At 46.5% G+C, this 18,020-nt stretch overlaps 1 protein-coding gene across 8 annotated transcripts in view; it reads left to right on the plus strand.

Annotated features, from left to right (window-relative positions):
• The window catches only part of AFF2 (AF4/FMR2 family member 2), a 452,543-nt gene that overhangs the window by 336,073 nt on the left and 98,450 nt on the right, over nt 1–18,020 (plus strand). For all 8 annotated transcript variants that reach the window (XM_042973735.1, XM_042973737.1, XM_042973739.1 and 5 more), the window contains one exon: nt 17,752–17,848. In XM_042973735.1, the coding sequence (XP_042829669.1) occupies nt 17,752–17,848 (97 nt within the window). The remainder of the gene's footprint in view (nt 1–17,751; nt 17,849–18,020) is intronic.

Raw genomic sequence — 18,020 nt, forward strand, 5'->3', positions numbered from 1 at the left:
GAGCACCTGGCGAGGTGTCACGCTCTCAGGTTCCACGTGCTGCCCTGATACCCCACGGTGCCGGCCACCCCTCGAAGCAGCCTCCTCAGACGCCCCAGGCCCTTCCTTGTCCCCTCGCGGCCACACTGCTCTACAGATCCCTGCAGCCCAGCCATGATTTTCCAAGACTGCGGCCTCTGCCGCCCTTGAAGGAGCTTCATAAAGAGAACCGTGTGGCCAGAGTGGTGCTTCAGAAAGATCTCCGTGGCCCAGATGAGAGATGCTGAGGGCTCGAAACAAGGTGAGAGGGCAGACTAGCAAGGACGGTCTGTGGTCGCATCAAGAGAAGTGAATGACTGGCGAGATGATAGGAATGCTAGGGGAGAAATCTTAAGAGAATCCAAAGCTGTCTTGCTTTGTTGTACGATCCCTTTTGTATGCAATGCCCAGAGTAGGCAAATCCATAGAGGCAGAAAGCAGATTGGAGGTTGCCTGTGGCTGAAGGAGAGTAAGGGACTAGCGAGTGATGGCTAACTAGTACAGGGTTTCTTTGTGGAGCAACGAACACGCCCTGGAACTAGGAATAGGTGATTGCTGCACAACATTATGAGCGTATGAAAAAGCATGGGCTAGACCCACTTTAAAATGGTAGATCTTATGCATGTTTTTTTAAGTGTTTAGTTTTGAGAGAGAGAGAGACAATGCCAGCGGGGGTAGGGGCAGAGAGAGAGAGGGAGACACAGAATCCGAAGCAGGCTCCGGGCTCCGAGCTGTCAGCACAGAGCCCAACGCGGGGCTCGAACCCACGAACTGTGAGATCATGACCTGAGCTGAAGTTGGACGCTTAACTGACTGAGCCACCCAGGTGCCCCAACATGTTTTACTACAATAATAGATAGATAGATAGATAGATAGATAGATAATAGACCATAAAATGAATGGATTGATGGATACTTAAGTGAAACAAACCAGAAGGAGGGGCAAGCTAAAGATGCTGAGTTCAATTTTGTTTTCTTAGGCTTGCGGCATTTGGGGGATGTGGTGGTACACTGTCCAGTGGAGAGCTGGATTTATGAGTCTAGAGCTCATGAGAACATTCTAGACTGAAGATGTAGATGTGGGGATCAGGGGAGTGGATGATGTCACCCAGAAAGAGTGGAAAAGCAAACAGATCAAAGGGAAGGGAGCCATTTGCAGGCAGGTGGACAGGAGAGGAAAATCATGTCTGTACCCCCTTTCTCGACTCCTTACGTTAGGAGACATAAGCCCCATTACTGGCCATGCCTCCAGCACCAGCATTTATCTTGCATTCTGGCCTTTTCCTTTATGTCATACTCTCTGGGATTTGACCCCTCATGCTATGTGACTCAAGTTTTGCTTTGAGGTCTTCTGTCTAGTATGTGCCAAAAGGGTGACATTTTAAGCTCTCTAAGTGGACAAAAATCGTGGCACAGCGATGTTTTTGTTCTAAAATATCACATATTTAAAGAGTTCGAATCTGCCTTCAGATGGCATTGTCAGAAATAACTGGAAGCAAAATTCAGCTGTACCACTAGCAGGAATAGAAGTGAAATCAATGAGGTTTACCAAAACAAAATAACAATAATCTCTCTTAAAAATAAGCAATGGCTTAAATAGGGTGAAGACTGACGTGGGGTTTGGTGGAGTTTGGCTTTGGAGATATTTTAACTCAAGCGGCTCAGTTATTCTGGGGCACCTGGGTGGCGCAGTCGGTTGAGCTGTTGATTTCAGCTCAGGCCATGATCCCAGGGTCGTGGGAGGGAGCCACGTGTCAAAGTCCATGCTCAGCGTGGAGCCTGCTTCACATTCTCTCTCTCCGACTCTCTCTCTCTCCGACTCTCTCTCTCTCTCTCTCTCTCTCTCTCTCTCTCTCCCTCCCTCCCTCTCCCTCCCCCTCCCTCCCTCTGTCTCTCTCTTGCCCCCCTCCCCCACTGGCATGCTCTCTCTCTAAAATAAAAATTTAAAAAGAGGCTTGGTTATTTCTCACTTCAGCAAATCGGTTCCCGGGACCCTCTCTGTCGTCACCTTAGATGACATTTTCTATTAGCGAACAGGTTTCTGTCCTACCCCTAGATGTGTCTTTCCCTGGGTCATTAGATGGTGAGGCGAGTCCATAAAAAGACAGCACACTTGGGAGCTCTGGGAAAGTGGGGTGAAGCCCTGCGTTAGCTTCTTGGGGCTGCCGTAACAAGGCCCCACAAACTGGGAAGGCTTAGGACAACAGAAATGTATTGTCTCCCAGTTCTGGAGACCTGAAGTCCCAGGTCAAGGTGTTGGTGGGATTGGTTCCTTCCGAGGACTGTGACAGAGGGCGTCTCTCTTCCCGCATCTTTGTGCGGTCTTTCCTCTATGTGTCTCTGTGTCAACATTCCCCCTTTTTGTGAAGACATCAGTCGTGTTGGATTAGGGCCCACCCTGTTTATCTCACTCGAATTTGATTACCTCTGCAAAGACCCGCTCTCCAAATAAGGTCACATTCTGAGGCAATGGGAGTTTAGGACCTCCTATGAATTGGAGTTCGACCCCCAAGGAGCCTGGTTCCTGAATTTGCCTTTTCTGAATGGCAGCCGTTCTGGAGACCTTTGTCGAACGTGGTCCCTCAGGTGGCCGTAGCGATCCACCGCTCAGTTCATCCGTCCCATCGCAGACAGTGGAATTGGAGGGCATGAAATCTTCCCCCTTGGGAGCTCCCTTCTCGGCCCTCTCAGAATGACATGGACGTAGGGAGCTGACTCAGGAGACATCTGCAAGCAGTGATTTCCAGATAACAGTGTTACTGCAATTACCAAGTTAAGAAAAGCCTGCTCAACCACCACTTGGGCAATTGATAAAGTAATAGGGGGAAAAAAAACCCAACAGATTTTCTTTTTCCTGTGGAGACAGACTGTTTGTAGGAAGCAGCCCCCACATTCTGTGTAAGCAGGTCTGCCGTGGGTTTTCCCGACGTCCTTAACCGAGCCCAGCTTCTGACCGGCCTGTTCTCCCGTGGTAGTTCGTTCTGGGGCTTTGCGGTGGGACTTTATGCCAAAAGAACCCGCTGGAGACCAAGAGAGAGACCAGGCTGTTGTCCCACATTCCGTCTTCACTCGATGGCAGGTTCTTGTTTTTTTGTTTTTTGTTTTTCCTGAGGGAAGGTGGCTATTGTGAAGCTGTCAAACTGAGGCAAGTTCAATGGGCTGAAGCGAAGGCGCCCATTAACAATAGCAGCTATCTCTGTCAGAGCCAGGCAGCCGACAGTTACAAGGCAATTTGGCCCTGATAGGTGGGTGATTAAAAATAACAAAAGGCAAGAAGCAGGAGAGGGGACAACCCCTGTTACTCCTTGGGCTGGAATCCAAGAGGGCAGCCAGATATTCCACGCTTGAACCTGGCCCCCAGTTAGTGTGGCGGGGCCTGGGGACGGGGCATCTTCTCGGGTGTCTCCCTGGGTAGGGTCCGGGGGCGGGGGGCGGAAGGTGGGCAGGCCAGGTGTGTGTCATGTCCATGTGTCAGGTGACTGGAGCCCGAGCGTGGGCGTTCTTCACGGTGTCACATCTCAGACTGAAGGGTAGGCGTGGACAACCAGAGGACGGTCAAAGGGACTGCTCTCTGTGCTCGGGGGGACCCCAGTCTAAATTGCATCTGTGATCGAACATTGGCATTACCGTAGGAGCGGCCCCCCGGCCTTGGGCCCTGAAAGGAGCCGGCTACCTGGTCCCAGGGGGCAGGGGCTGGAAAATCGATTGGCTACCGAGCGCCAGGCCTGGCTCCGGCTCAACAGAGGGGGACCTGCTGCACCTCTGGGCGGCCTGCCGCTGCCATCGGACCAGCAAGGAGGAGCTCCTTCTCCTGATCTGGAGCCGGGGAAGAGATTCGGTCCCGCGTTCCCTGTGCTTCACGAATCGCTTCCTAAAAGGATCGGCCCAGGGCCAACCCCACAAACTCGTCCCAGCCTGTCCGCCCTTTAACCCCTAAACCGTGCGCCTCCTTCCATCGGTCCTGACGTCCACTTACATCAACTCAGCCCGGTTGTCAGCCCACATTAAACATGCGCCTGCCTGGGGGTTTTCCGGGGCTTGGGCCCGGGGTGGGGGGAGACAGGAGCCTCTGCATGGACGAATGCCTCTCTTGCCTAGCCTCGGGTTTGGAAATTCTGAAGTCAAGGAGGGGTAGAGCATCTCTGCCGAAGGGTTCTTGGCTTGGTCTCGCCCCCCTCCAGACGGCTGTCTCTTTAATGCAGTGCTTTGTCGCTCCTGGAAAAGACAAAGCCCTTTTCCCTCGGTGCGGCTTCTGCTGGCTGTATCAATTGCGGTGTTAAATGTAGGAAAAATGGAGGGCGAGGAGGATTGTGGGGGGCGGAAATAGCTCTTTTTCTGTCGGCATCTTTCTCCGTAGATGTGAGGAGGAATGCACGTGAGACCTTCTGCCGATCTCTCTCACAGGGCAGGACTTCGAGTGCTCGGGGACACGGGCTTTGCCATCAGGCAGGTGTGTGTCATCATCCCAGCTCACTCTCTCCCACTTGGCCAGCTGTGTGCCTTTTTTAAATAACAGCTTTATTGCGATTCAGATACCATAAAATTCACCCTTTGGAAGTGCACAATTCCGTGGTTTTTAGAGTCACTTCTCTCTCGAGTTCCAGAACATTTGCATCACCCCTAAGAATCCCCGTGCCATTAGCAGTCATTCCCCATTCCTCCTCACCCCAGCCCCTGGCGACTGGTAATCTCCTCTGTGTCCCTATGGGATTTGCCTTTTTGAGACATTTCATCTATATGGAATCATTTAATACGTGGCCTTTTGTATCTGGCTGCTTTCCCCCTAGCATCAGGATTTCGGTGCCTGTCCAGGCTGTAGCATGGACCAGTATTTCACTCCTTTTCCTGGCTGAATAATATTCCAGTACAGATTGACCACATCCTATCATTGTACTGCTGGGTTTCCAGGCTTCTTCATATGTTACGGATACTAGACTCATCAGGTATATGACTTGCAAAGATATCTCTCTCCCCTACCCTAGGGACACTCTTCTTAACGTTTCCGAGCCTGAGTTTCCTTGCCTAAAAACAGAAAATATACAAGTACAACCTCCCAGATTTCTTGGAAAGAGTCAGTGAAGTGATCCATTGGTGCACATCACCAAGGGAATGAATGTCTGGCATACGTTAGGCTTACCTGAGTGAGTATTGGCTGACTTTGATTCATTGTGAGACGGGGCAGAGTGTGAGCCCTCTAATAACTAATAACTTAGTGTTATTCCTGGAATGACTGGACCAGTTTGGGGGGAGTGATTACATTTGTGTTCTGAATATATTTTATAGTTCTAGAAATGAGATTATAATTACTGGCCAGTATTGGGATCTGCCACTCTCCATATATCTATTTGTATAGCTCTCTCTGTTTCTCTCTCCATCGAGACAGCTAGTTGCCCACCTATCACCAATGTGAGTCTATGAATAACTTGATAGAAATAGCCTAGTGTTGGGACAGGTATCCAGGATTGGCACTTTCTTACCTAAAGCCAAGTCATGAAAGAATTCTTTCCAGTTTTCTATGATGTTGACCCACCGTATGTAAAACCTGCTCTGATGGCTCCCTGGTGTTCCTAAACCACTTTCTTTGATCAGAGACGGGTGATTTCCTCTGCAGTGATTCTTGTAATGCTGCTTCTGAATGTGTTGTTCCAAGAACTCCTGTCCGATTCGTCTTAATATCAATAATAATAGAAGGAGTAGCATTTGTTAAGCGCTCACCCTCACTCTTTTTGCATGGTATTTAAGTTACTCTTTCCCAAAACCAAGCAAAGTAGGTATCAGCAGCCTCCTTCTAGAGATAGAAAACGGAGGCCCGGAGAGGTCAACCAGTTGACCTAGATTTGCACAGCTAGTGAATGCAAGAGCCCAGTCCATCCAACTTCCATCCAACTTCCAAGTCTTTGCTCTTGCCTTTAGATCATGTCACCTCTTAGGAGATTGGATTTTCCAGAGCCATGAATCTTTAGGCACCTGGGTTGTTTCTGTGTTTCAGAATTAGAAAGCCAATCCCTTCTGGTTCATCGAGGAATGGTGGTACATAACTACCGAGATCCGTGTGCCATCACTGGTCAGCAGCGAGCCCTCCCTATTTTGAGAATCCTCCTCTCTCAGAAATCCAGCTCTTCTTTTCAAGTCAAGGGCAGTGCTAAGGTGATGGCCTTACATGTATTCAGCAGGGTCACGGGCTTAGGAAACACCCGCAATGTGTTGGTGAGCCACCATGAATTCATTTGCGCCGAGTTAAAGTTTGGAGAGAGATGGCCAAAATGACTCAACATGGCTGGCTTTCCGCATCAATGTGATTGTGCCATGTGCTGTAATTTATAGTGTAAACAAGTTTTCTGCAAAAGCTAAATATATCACGCAACTCATTTAACATGCACAGAAGGAGCCGTTAAATTATTTCGGTCCCATTACTCAAAATGTTCAGAAAATTCCTCTGTATTAGAGCCAGTGCAGGATTGGCTCTTGCAGCCAAGTGCATCAACATAAATGTTGAATTCCTGGGGGAAATGCATGTTACTTAGGGAAAATATATGCCCAGACATTGCGGAGCCCCTTCTAAAACAATTCTCATTTTGTTCGAACAGTAGGATCAAATTTTCAATCATGTTACCCAGCGTCTCTGCATTTGTAAGGCTTGCAGGCAGACGTGAAGGTCAATAAATTGGTGATGCATTTTTAAAAGATTAATACTTTCTGAAATGCAGAAGTGGAAACTGAGGTTTTGCATGTCACTTGCTAATTTTGTCTTTACCTACATGGAAAGAATCTCTTGTGGTAACCATATGTGATGCCTCAAAACTGTTGAAATTGGAGTAATTATCAGAACAAATGGTGTCATTGGATGATATTAGTCTGTTTGTGTTCCTTCTGTCTACCCAGTGAATCGACATTGATACAGAGTTTTAGAAACACTTGAAGCATAGTCATCTGTGATTCCGTGTTTATTTTAAAATATATTTAAAAATAGATCTAACCTTCCTACCTACCTAAAACATACCTTTAGATTGACAGTTTCCCGTTACGTGTTCCTTATCCAGAAAGGACGTACCCCTTCTCTACCTAGTCTTTAAAGGGTCTGGATCCGGAATGGGTATGAAATTTCATCAAGTGTATTTTTGGCATCTATTAAGATGATCATATGGTCTGTATCATTTTATTTGTTGATAACATGATGCAGCATACTAATGGATTTCTCAATACCAAGCTGTTCATGCACTCCTGGAATCTGCTAGATTCATATTTTATGATCGATGTGTAGTCCAGCTGCATTTTATGTAGATTTGAATTTTCCAGATTTGAAAATGTTGATATAATGATAAAGATTCTGTACTGAAAAACTTGTTCCACTTTTGGTGTGCAAAAGCTGTAGGTGGCGAAGGTACTGTTCTTTTCCTTTTGGCTTTAACGCAAGGATACATTTCTCCAGTCTTTCTTGTTTTCAAATAAACTGACATCTGATATATGTAGGATCGTCTAGGCTGAACTGTCTTGAGCCAGTAATCACAGGAGGTGATGACGATTGGGTGGTCACTGTGTGCCAGGGACTTGAAGTTGGGTTATTTCACTTCGTAATTACAGAATCCGATCAGGTGGTGCTATTATGATCCCTCATTCACCCAGGCACGGGAAAGTTCAAGGAATTTGGTCCAAGGTGACACCACTACAGGGAGTGAGGGTTTGAACCTGGGCCTCTCTGTCTGCAGGGGAGGCTCAATCCCTACTCCGAGCTGTTCACTGTGCCCTCGAGTCACACACAGGTCAACTGGCTTTGCAAAGAGGAAAGTTCCTGGTCTCCCAGGACTCTGAACATTGGCTAGTTCTTGCAGATGTGTTTCGCTGGACTCGAGCTATGGCTAACTTAGCTCACATTCATCACTCGTGGCAGAGAACAAGTCCATTAGGTGTTGTTATGCTTATGGTAGTGACACCCCCAGCCTTCGTTAGCACTTACATGTGAGCAGCACGTTCGACACTGAACATCGGTAAATGAGTTGTCCGGCGTGGCACCGGGACCTGGAAAGCAGAGATTTCTGGTAGCCTGGGGGAATAACCCTGCCCGGCACCACGGACACCCTGCAGGTATCCAAACAGGCCATGTAGGCTGAGGCTTGAACCACAGCTAATCTGAGTCTTGGCAGAACACCTAGTGATCCTCCCAGAACAGGAGAGGACAGGAAGATCTTATGATGTACTTCAAGGCCATCTGCTGCTCGCCCCCCTGTGTCTTCTGGGAGGCTGTCATGAGACCATTTCCCATCACCTCCCAGGTTCTGATGAGATATGGAACATTCTGTCCCACGCCCCGCAGAATAGACCTGCAGCCTATAAAACCCCTTCACTGAGACCAGAAATGGGCTCCTTGGTAACACAATACCCCACAACTTGCTCTGCAGTCACAGGGCACCTTTTGTTTTGCTGTCGTCTTTTCTGGTGTGTGGGACGAGGAGCGGGGGGCGCTGGCACCTTTGGCAAGTCCTCCTTTCTTTCGTTATGTAAGTACTAAACTGTCTGAATCTAAAAGTGAGTCGCTGTAGCTTCACCAGTTGGATCACTCAGGCCTTAACCTTGGCCTTGCCCTGGCGCGCGTGCACGTGTGTGTGTGTGTGTGTGTGGCAGGTGGTACCCGAGCTCGCCTGATGGCATGCTCACAGGGCCCTGAGCTCCATGTGTCCAAGAAAGCTTTTCCAGCTCTAGCACTTTATAAGGCTGAAACCCTGTCCACGCGGGCTATGAGACCATTCCTCCTTCTACCCTAAGCAAAAGTGTGTGGGGGGAGGGGCGGGGGTTCCTTCTGATGCAACAGAAAGAGCCGAGCCTAGAAATCAGGTGGGATTTTCATAAAGAATGGAGCGGCATCACCTGTCGACATTTTAGCTGGGCCAGAATGGTCAGATGTGACCATTTTGCTTAAACAATCCGAAGGAACGTGTGACTTCTTTATGTATCAGCGTAAAGCAAATCCTATCTGCTGTGTCAGTTCAGGTAAGCGGCCTTTTTGGACAGCCTTTCTCACAAAATGGGTTGGAGGAAGATTTTAAAGCCCTCTAAGCTAAAGTGTGTTCCCAGCAGCCGAGAATTCGCAGTGTCTCAGATGTAAGAATTGGTCCTTGCCCCCACGGAGTTTCATGTGAGGCACAGTGGCTGTCAGCAGGCACGATTTGTAGTGCACTTAACAGCGACTTAATATTTCAGTTGTTTTGAAGAGTTTCCATAGATAGAGATTAATGGACCAGCTCGATGAAGGAGTTCTTTACTTAATCCTTTAACAATTAGGAGCTGATGTAGAGAGATAAGTAATGAAGTATCCTCTGTGAGTGGGGGGTACTTTGGAGGTAACCGCAGGGGTTATTTTTTCTCTCTGATCAGCTGTGGTTGCTCTCAGAAGCTGATGGAAGGCTGAAAGGGACAACCCCAAATGAAAGGCTTCGTGGTGAGAAGTTGGCATTTCCTCCTCAGTTATGAGCAGGGCTCACCAGGTGTGTCCCCAGAAAGAAAAGTTGAGGCCTAGAGATGCCCCTGCCCAGGAGCCGAGGCCTGAGTGCAACATCAGAGCCCGGGGAGAATGGAAGGACGTCCGTCAATACAGACAGGCAGCCTAGTGGAGGGTGTGTGTTTGTGTGTGTGTGTGTGTGTGTGTGTGCTTTGGGCTTTGGTAGAATTTGTGATATAAACTCCATGCCTCGCAGAGTGGCTGAGAAGTCTGTGGATGTCACGGTCACCAGTGTCCCAATTCAGTTGATTCTGACACGTCTCTACAATCCAGTTCCTTCTCTTCTCCATCCTCACTGTCTCTGCCCTGGCCCGGGCTGCCACCCTCTGCCACCTGGGCCACGCCAGTGGTGATCTAACCGGTTTTCCTGACACCTCCTTCTTCTAAGTCAGTTTATATATAGTCTTTCCTCTCAGAGGTCTCTACTTCCGACCTTCCGTGCTCCCTCCACGCCGCCCACCCCCACTTGGAAACTTTGGTTTCCCATCTCCCCGTTTTTAGAAAAAGGCGTGGCCCAGTCTCCCTCCCAACCTACCTCCTTAGGCTCCTCCCTTTTCAGTAACACATATCTACACATAGTATATTTGAGCCAAACCAATTGTCCCACTCTTCTCGAAACTTCAAGTCTTTGGGCACCTCTGTCTGTTCTCCTTAGGCTTCTCTCTCCTCTGGGACTCCCCAGGAAGTTCATTCTGCCTTCAGGGCATTGCTGGAAGGCCACTGCTCTGCGTAGCCTTCACCAGCCTCTCAGTGGAGACGTAGACATTCCTCCCTCCTTACGCGCCTCTAGCATTGAATTATAACATTGTCATCGTTTGCCGATGGAGTCTTTGTCCTTGCGAAAAAGGGCCAGCTTATTGGGGGAAGGGCCCACATCATACTCCTAGTTGCTTCCCTATGAGTGTGTTTCAAGCACAGTCATAGCAAGTAACAACGATAGTAACTGTATTGATTGACTGCTTACCAACCATTTTACGTACATGATCTCATTTCATCCTCATACTAACCCTCTGAAATAGGGACTATTACTGGCCCCATCTTAACAGATTAGAACACTGAAGCTATAACAACTCACCCAAGCCCACACTTGGTAAGTTTTAGAGCTGGAGTTCAAATTAGCAGAGCCCAACTCCGCAACCTGTTTCCCCCACAAATATTTTCTCAAGGCTTTAACTTAAAAGTCTGATTCCATGACCATCCTGCTGGGAACCTTGGAAAAGCCCAGTCTGAGGGCGAATGCGGGGCCAAACAGTTTGAAGATCTAGGCTATACGCTAGACTATATGCCCAATGAATGGTCTTGGGTGAACCCCTATTAATCCACTTGGATAGCTCTCTCTTGCCCAGGATGACTCAAATGGTATCATTTTTCAGGGGCGTGGGTGTAAAAATAATGTCAAATGTCAAGATCCCTGCTTGGGATATTTTTTAAGACAAAAGATTCTCTTTTCTCCTTTGGAATTATCTCAGCATTTGTTTTCAGGTCCAGGTGGGTCCACCGGGTTCTGGTCTTCTCTGGGGAAATCCAGCCTTCGATGTTTTTACACCCACACCCCTGAAAAATGATACCATAGTGTTATGGTGTGTACAACATTATTGAAAGCCATCAGATTTCTATTAGGCAGTTTGTCATTTGCATGATAACATTGAGTTTCCCGCATCGGGAGAAATTATATAACCCAGAGAAATATACCAAGAAAATGAAAATCAAATTCAAAATAATGACCATGGAGCAGAAAATCGGTATTGCGCTGAATTTATGTGATCAATTCTAAGGAAGTCCAAGGTTGGAGAGGTGGCAGTTTGATCCAAGTCAATAGTCATATATATCAAGGCGCACACTATTAGCTTTGGCTGATGTATGCAATATACATATAAATCCATACATACCACCTGTGCATCTAGAGAAAGGAGATCTGTTCTTTTCTTTTTTCCTGCCATTGCCTTTTATGTACTCAGCGCTCTGCCCACACAGACTGTTTGGCATTTCCTGATCTTCGAGTTACATATTATTTTATTCCCATTGCACAGAGAAGTAAACCGAGGTTCAGAGAGGTTAAGTAACTTAAATTTATCTAATTAAATTCTATGCAATCTCCTTGGAGCCAAAATTACCCCCCAAAATAAGACTTGAGCAGATGAGCTGTTTTCGCACTGGGCAGGGGAAAGGTTTCTTGAATTTAAGAGAGTTTGAAAACCATTGGCTTAAAGCAGAGGGTCAGCAAACTTTTGTATGTAAATGCTCAGATAGTAAATATTCTGGGTTTGGGGGGGGCCATATGTTCTCCATCACAACTACCAAACCCAGCCACGATAGCACAAGAGCATAGCCAATATGAAGATGAATGGGCATGGCTGGGTTCCAGTATGACTTTATTTATGGATAATGAAATTTGAATGCCATGTAATTTTCATATGTCATGAAATATCATTCTTCTTTTGATTTTATTTTTCTCAACTATTTAAACACGTGAACACCATTCTTAACTCATGGGGCAGTTTAGGAACGGAGGGAGGGCCGATTTGGACGGAGGGCCTCAGTTTGCCAACCCCTGCCAACTGTATCCTTCCTGAAGGAGCACTTTACCGGGTGCTCATTCTATGAACCCCCTTCTCTGATCTGCGTGGCAGGGTGCATGATCGAGTTTAGACCCAGGCCGTGGGCACAGGGCTAATGGGCCCCACCCAATAGGTCTGCATTGGCCCTCAGACTGGACTTTTCCAGGATTCACAGCAGGGTGGTCATGGAATCAGACTTTTAAGTTAAAGCCTTGAGAAAATTAAATGCAGCTTCTCCCAAGAAAGAAGTCTGAACACCCTTACCTCAGGGAAACAGAATGAGCACTTTGAAAAATATCACTGCCTCTTCCTCATTGCCTGCCTTGCTTACCAGCAAATGATTCAGTGCTGCAGAGGGTCCAGAGCACTAGGTAGGAAAATATATAATTCCCTGAGTAATTCTAAACCAGTCATGTTTCATTCCTCCCAGCCTACTTTATGAAGAGAAAGTGCCCTTTAAGGAGTCAATAGGGCTAAGTTACTATTCTAGAAAAGGGCCCACAGTACGATGGCTCCTAATTTTTGTTTAGGGCTTAAAACCTGAGCGAAGCAGTGTCCACACTCCCCACCTTCATCCCCACGTCTGCCACCGCACAGTGTGGACAGCAGCACTGGCTCTATCTCCAACACCATTCCAAGTGCAGGCTCCCAGTGTGGACTACAGAGGGGGACACTCAGGCTACCAGATGGAAGCTACCAGAGAGCAGAGGGCAATTCCTAAGGGGCAGAACGTTCTAACAACTAAAGCTCCTGAATACTAGAAGGGCATTGCCTGCTGCCCAGCAGACAATGGCTTATGGCCATGTGGTAGGGATGTTGTAGATATCTCCATTGGGTGGCAAGGTGAAATAGATAACCCTCACAGGCACTTCCAACTGTAAGAGCCAGGGTCTATCTGACCGTTAGTCACCAGCATGGCAGCTATTTCCACGGATGCTTGGAAGCTGGACTCCAGCCAGTATCAAGTGGTACGCCTGACAAGCTGTCTGCTCAGAGAGGTACCATTTTGTAATTCAGAAAAAGGCACAACGTAGGCTTGCAGCCTACACGTTCAGGATTGTGAAGGTTGCTTCTGAGCAAGGATTCTGGATCAACTAAACAGCCTCTGAAGCCCCAGTCTTTTTTTTTTTTAAGTTCATTTATTTATTTATTTATTATGAGAGAGAAAGTGAGAGAGAGAGACAGAGAAAGAGAGACAGAGAGAGAGGCAGAGAGAGAGAGAGGGAAAGAAAGAATTCCAAGCAGGCTCCATGCTGCATCACCAGCATGGAGCCCGATGCGGGGCTCGATCCCACCAACCATGAGATCATGACCTGAGCCAAAATCCAGAATCCGATGCTTAACCGACTGAGTCACCCAGGTGTCCCCAAAGCCCAGCCTTTTATACAAAGGTTAGAGCCAAATGCATATTGGAAGTTCCTTGTGAGAGTGGCATGCCCAACGACGAGGCGCTCAAGGTGAGTACAGATATAAGGAGCAGGATATCAAGGCCACTCTTACTTCGTTTTTAACTTCCCGTTGGAACTGTGTGTTTCCCCAGGGCTTTCAAATCTCCAGGGGATCTTAAGCGCTCTGGGAGGATCCCAGGAAACCCCAGACAGCCATGATGGCTTTCGAACATTCTTGAAGAGTAAACCCAAGCACTGAAGCTTTGCAAACTCCTTCAAGAGCTCTGAACCATGCTATTTGACACCTCTGCTTGTCTTTGGGTCACCACTGGAGCTCTTTGTTTTCTTGTTCCAATCTGTAAAGTACCGTTTCTCAGGTAATAACAATAGCAGCGTATATTGACTCCTAGGCAATTTGTAGGAAGTTTATTTTCTAATCCTTCCCCAACTCTCCAAAGTAGATATTTTTGTTGCTCGTTTAAACATGTGAGAAAATGCAAGATTTGAAGAGTTTCATTAATGAGTTCAAGAGAACAACCCCATTAGAAAATTCTGTACTTGAACTCAAGTCTGTCTCTCAAGCTCTTGCTTGTAAGCCAATGCTGCCTCAAGGAAAGGCTTCATTTATATAGAGCCTTCTGTAATCCTGTTCCAAGCCTTCTATTTTTTCCTCTTCAAAATCACCTAAGCATTCCACTATTTATTTTTGAAAGAGAGAGAGAGAGAGAGAGAGAGAGAGAGAGAGAGAGAGAGAGAGAGAATGCGAGCGGGGAAGGGGCAGAGAGAGAGAGAGAGGGAGACCCAGAATCCGAAGCAGGCTCCAGGCTCTGAGCTGTCAGCACAGAGCCCAATGTGGGACTCAAACCCATGAACCATGAGATCATGACCTGAGCCCAAGTCAGATGCTTAGCTGACTGAGCCACCCACTCACCCCAGGACTATTTTATTTCTTGATAATACAGAATTGATATGTCATGGTAAAAATAAAAACCAGAGAGTTTTCACACAAAGAAAGGCGCTGCAAACTACTGGATCCTGAACAAACATCTGGAGTCACTGAGGAGGCCTCCTTTGTTCTGTTTTCATCTAATTGAAAGGGGAAGAACAATTATTTTTTAAGATTACCTACACGGGAGATTTTTTCACACTGTAGGATACCCAGTGTGTGATGAATTTGTCTATGCAGTTGTGACCTCCTGAAAAGAACTTAGCATTTTTCTTCTGAGACTACCTTAACTGCACTGGGTGTGAACGGTGCTGCTATAATAATTAAATCCAAAATCTTTCATAATCCTCCTCGTTCCCTAGAGTAGTGTTCGGTATTAGTTATGGATGGAAATGCAAACAAGTACATGTATATTCAAGAATAAAGCTTAATAGGTCAGTGAAGGAGCCTTCCTAGTTGCTTCCTTGACTTGTGTTTACCAGGACTTGAATATATGCATCCAATTGTCCTTTATTAACAACCAAATCCACACCGAGCTTGTTGCATGGGGGGCGGGGTGTTTAATGTCAACCGCTATGGAGTTTGGTTGCCTGTTTCCGGAATTGTACATCGGAAGGCCATTCATTTCCATGTTAGAATCACATAGAGTTGGTTGGAGAATAAGATAACTGCTGAGTTCAAGACTGAAATCTGACTCTGGATGTGCTAGTTCTCCCTGAAGAAGACCCATAAACCCGTTTCTGGATTAAGCTTTGAGACTCTGTGAGATGTTTACCTTCAGGTTGTTCAGCAAATGAAGATGAGAACAAGGTCTCAGAAAGGCTCTGCTTGTGATTACTTGTTAATGGTGTTAATGGTGTACATTATTTCTAACTATGATGCAATATTTCCAAAGTAATGATACCCTGCATTAATTTTCTGCCTTCCTAAAGCATTTCACATGCTTTTGCTCATATGATGCTCACCCCCACCTCCACCCTGTGAAAGAGTTTAATTATTATCCCATTTAACAGATGCGGGACACAGATGAGGTACAGAGACAGAAAATGCCTTTCCCAAGATATCAGAGTTTATGATTAGCCAGCACTTGAATCCAAATTATCTTGACTCCATGTCAGTATGTTTTGTAGGGTTTTTTGTTGTTGTTGTTGTTGTTGCCGTTGATTTATTTAATATACCATCCTTTGTAAATTACACCCTCTAGGAAAACATTAGATATTCTCAAGTTCTGGCTGGAGATGGTCTGAGTTCCATGTTTGCCTCCATGATTTCCTAGCTTGCATAATCACAAACAAGTTCTGTACCTCTCGAAGCCTCACTGTTCCAATGGAAAATGGGGCTAATAATAGCCCCTCCTTCATAGGGTCCAAATTACAAGCTTCTGGTCAAATACTTGGCACTTTCCCTGACACATAAATGGGTCTTCTGAATGGAAGTAATTGTTGATCATTTATTTTGCTCAACACTTCAGTGTAAATTAACATGTAGACATTGCCCACCTATATTAAGACACACACACACACACACACACACACACACAGAAAATGAAGCCCTTTATGACCACCATAAGTATTAAAATATTTGACTTCTATAGCTTATGAGAATGATACCGTTTTCGTTTGCCACAATGTGTTATAAAGAATTATTTGTTTGGAGTCCTAAGCCTGCAATTGCAAGAAATGTGAAGATACATTTTGTCTTCTCTAAGATCTTGAAAACATCCATTAGTCTCATGAAGGACAGTCATAAATCTCACAAGTTTAGTTTATCTGAAACCAACTCTAACAGCTATCCTTCCTAGCAATCATTCTTTATACTGGTCTTTGGTTTTCAGACCTCACTGAACATGTCCTGATCTTATGTGGCTGAGCATGAGAGTAGGGGGGGCATGTTTTCTTTGAAGAGTTATTGGCTACCCACTCTGACCCGAATCTCTTTCTAACATCTGAACCTAAGTTCTCAAATAATGTATTCCCTCATTTATCACATTAGAAGTTGCCTTTTGCCTTTCAACGTCCCTTCTGGAAAAATCACACAGGTAGAAATTAAGAGATGGGAGTTTTAGGACTGGCTCTCGCACAACTAGCTGTGTGACCTTGAGCAGAGCCCTGGGCTTCTCTGAACCTTTCTTTCCTTCTATGCAAAATGAGGGTGGTGGACTATCATTTCTGGGAAGACAGAAGTGAGTAAGTTGCAGCAGCAGCCCACATGGGAAGAAGGGGATACTCAGCGGAAAGCAGGGCACTGATCCAGCTGGAGCCGGGGGCGGGGCAGAAGGAAAAGGTGTCCTTTCTGAGACGGGGGTTCTTTCTTGAAAGCTTTTGCAGAGGAGGTGGGATCTGGCTGAGCTATAGAGAAAAAATAGGATTCACAGAGTTGAAGAAGGAAATTGTAGCCTGGGAGCTGAGCCTGATTCCTAGTCTGGAAGCAAGAAAATGGTAATCAGTCCCAGGAGGCTGGGACTGCCCCCATTTGAAGGCTGGGAACGAGGTCTATAGTTGCATTCAATACATAAAAATATTAACACCGATTGCTCTTCGAAGGCTATGTAACTGGCATTTTAAGATAATCAGTCACTCTTCCTGCTGTGGCTCAAGTTTGGGGGTAGAGCGGATGGCACTGTAGGAACAAGAGGCTCTGTGTGCTCGATAAACAATTTTGAAAGTGCTAGTTCATCATCAAAGTTCGTATCTTTCAGGTACCTTGCCTTAGGAGAGAAAGATTTCTCATCCACATCATGGGCTTACATCTCTTGGATCAAATTTTACGGGAAGAGATCGGTCATATATCAAAAGGTTAATGACTAGCCATTTCTCGCCCAGCTATTTTGTGGCCACAGAGCTGCCACAGTGCAGAGGGCACTGCAAGGCAGCAGAAGTTCACTGGGCCTTTTGCCTCTGTCATCCAGAGAGCCCCAGCAGGCTGCGACAGCAGCGTCTAGAGCCAGGGGCTGTTACCATGCCCCTGTTCTTTCATGGGCGACTCGGAGCATCTTTTCCTGTAGAGATCCAATGTCACGTTCCACTCCACAGTGATTGATCAGTACATTTATTACACTTTCAGTAGTAAAAATATATAGACTCCAGTCATCTCTGGAGATGCTGAAATAGTCCTTTTTTTACCCTTGATTTAGGGGAAGGTAGAGCGGGAAGATGTGTGCGGAGTGTGACATAAATATAAGAGCTCAAATATCTAATTAGCTGAAAGAATCTTGGTTCCCTCTGCACCTTTGACAGAATTGCAGCTGTCAGATTGTAGCTCCAATATTTTATCCTCATTGCAAGATGTATCTGAGGATGGTTTTGAAAAGACGCTTTGTAACACGAACATCACCCTGCTTTTTTCGTAGGATGCTTGAGGACGACTTGAAGCTGAGCAGTGATGAAGACGACCTTGAGCCGGTGAAGACCTTGGCCACTCAGTGCACCGCCACTGAGCTCTACCAGGTAGGAGGAGCCTCGGGCTTGGGTCGGGACCTAACGGGAGGGAGCAGAAAGAACGGGAATGCCTTTGGCATCTACAAGCCTACCCTCTGCTTTACCTCTGGGCTTTGGAGAGAGGAAAAGAAGCAGAGATCGGCATGGTGTTCTGGAACGGGTTGAATCGGCTCTCAGTGTC

Source organism: Panthera tigris, chromosome X (genome assembly GCF_018350195.1).
Source record: "Panthera tigris isolate Pti1 chromosome X, P.tigris_Pti1_mat1.1, whole genome shotgun sequence".
Classification (NCBI taxonomy): Eukaryota; Metazoa; Chordata; class Mammalia; order Carnivora; family Felidae; genus Panthera; species Panthera tigris.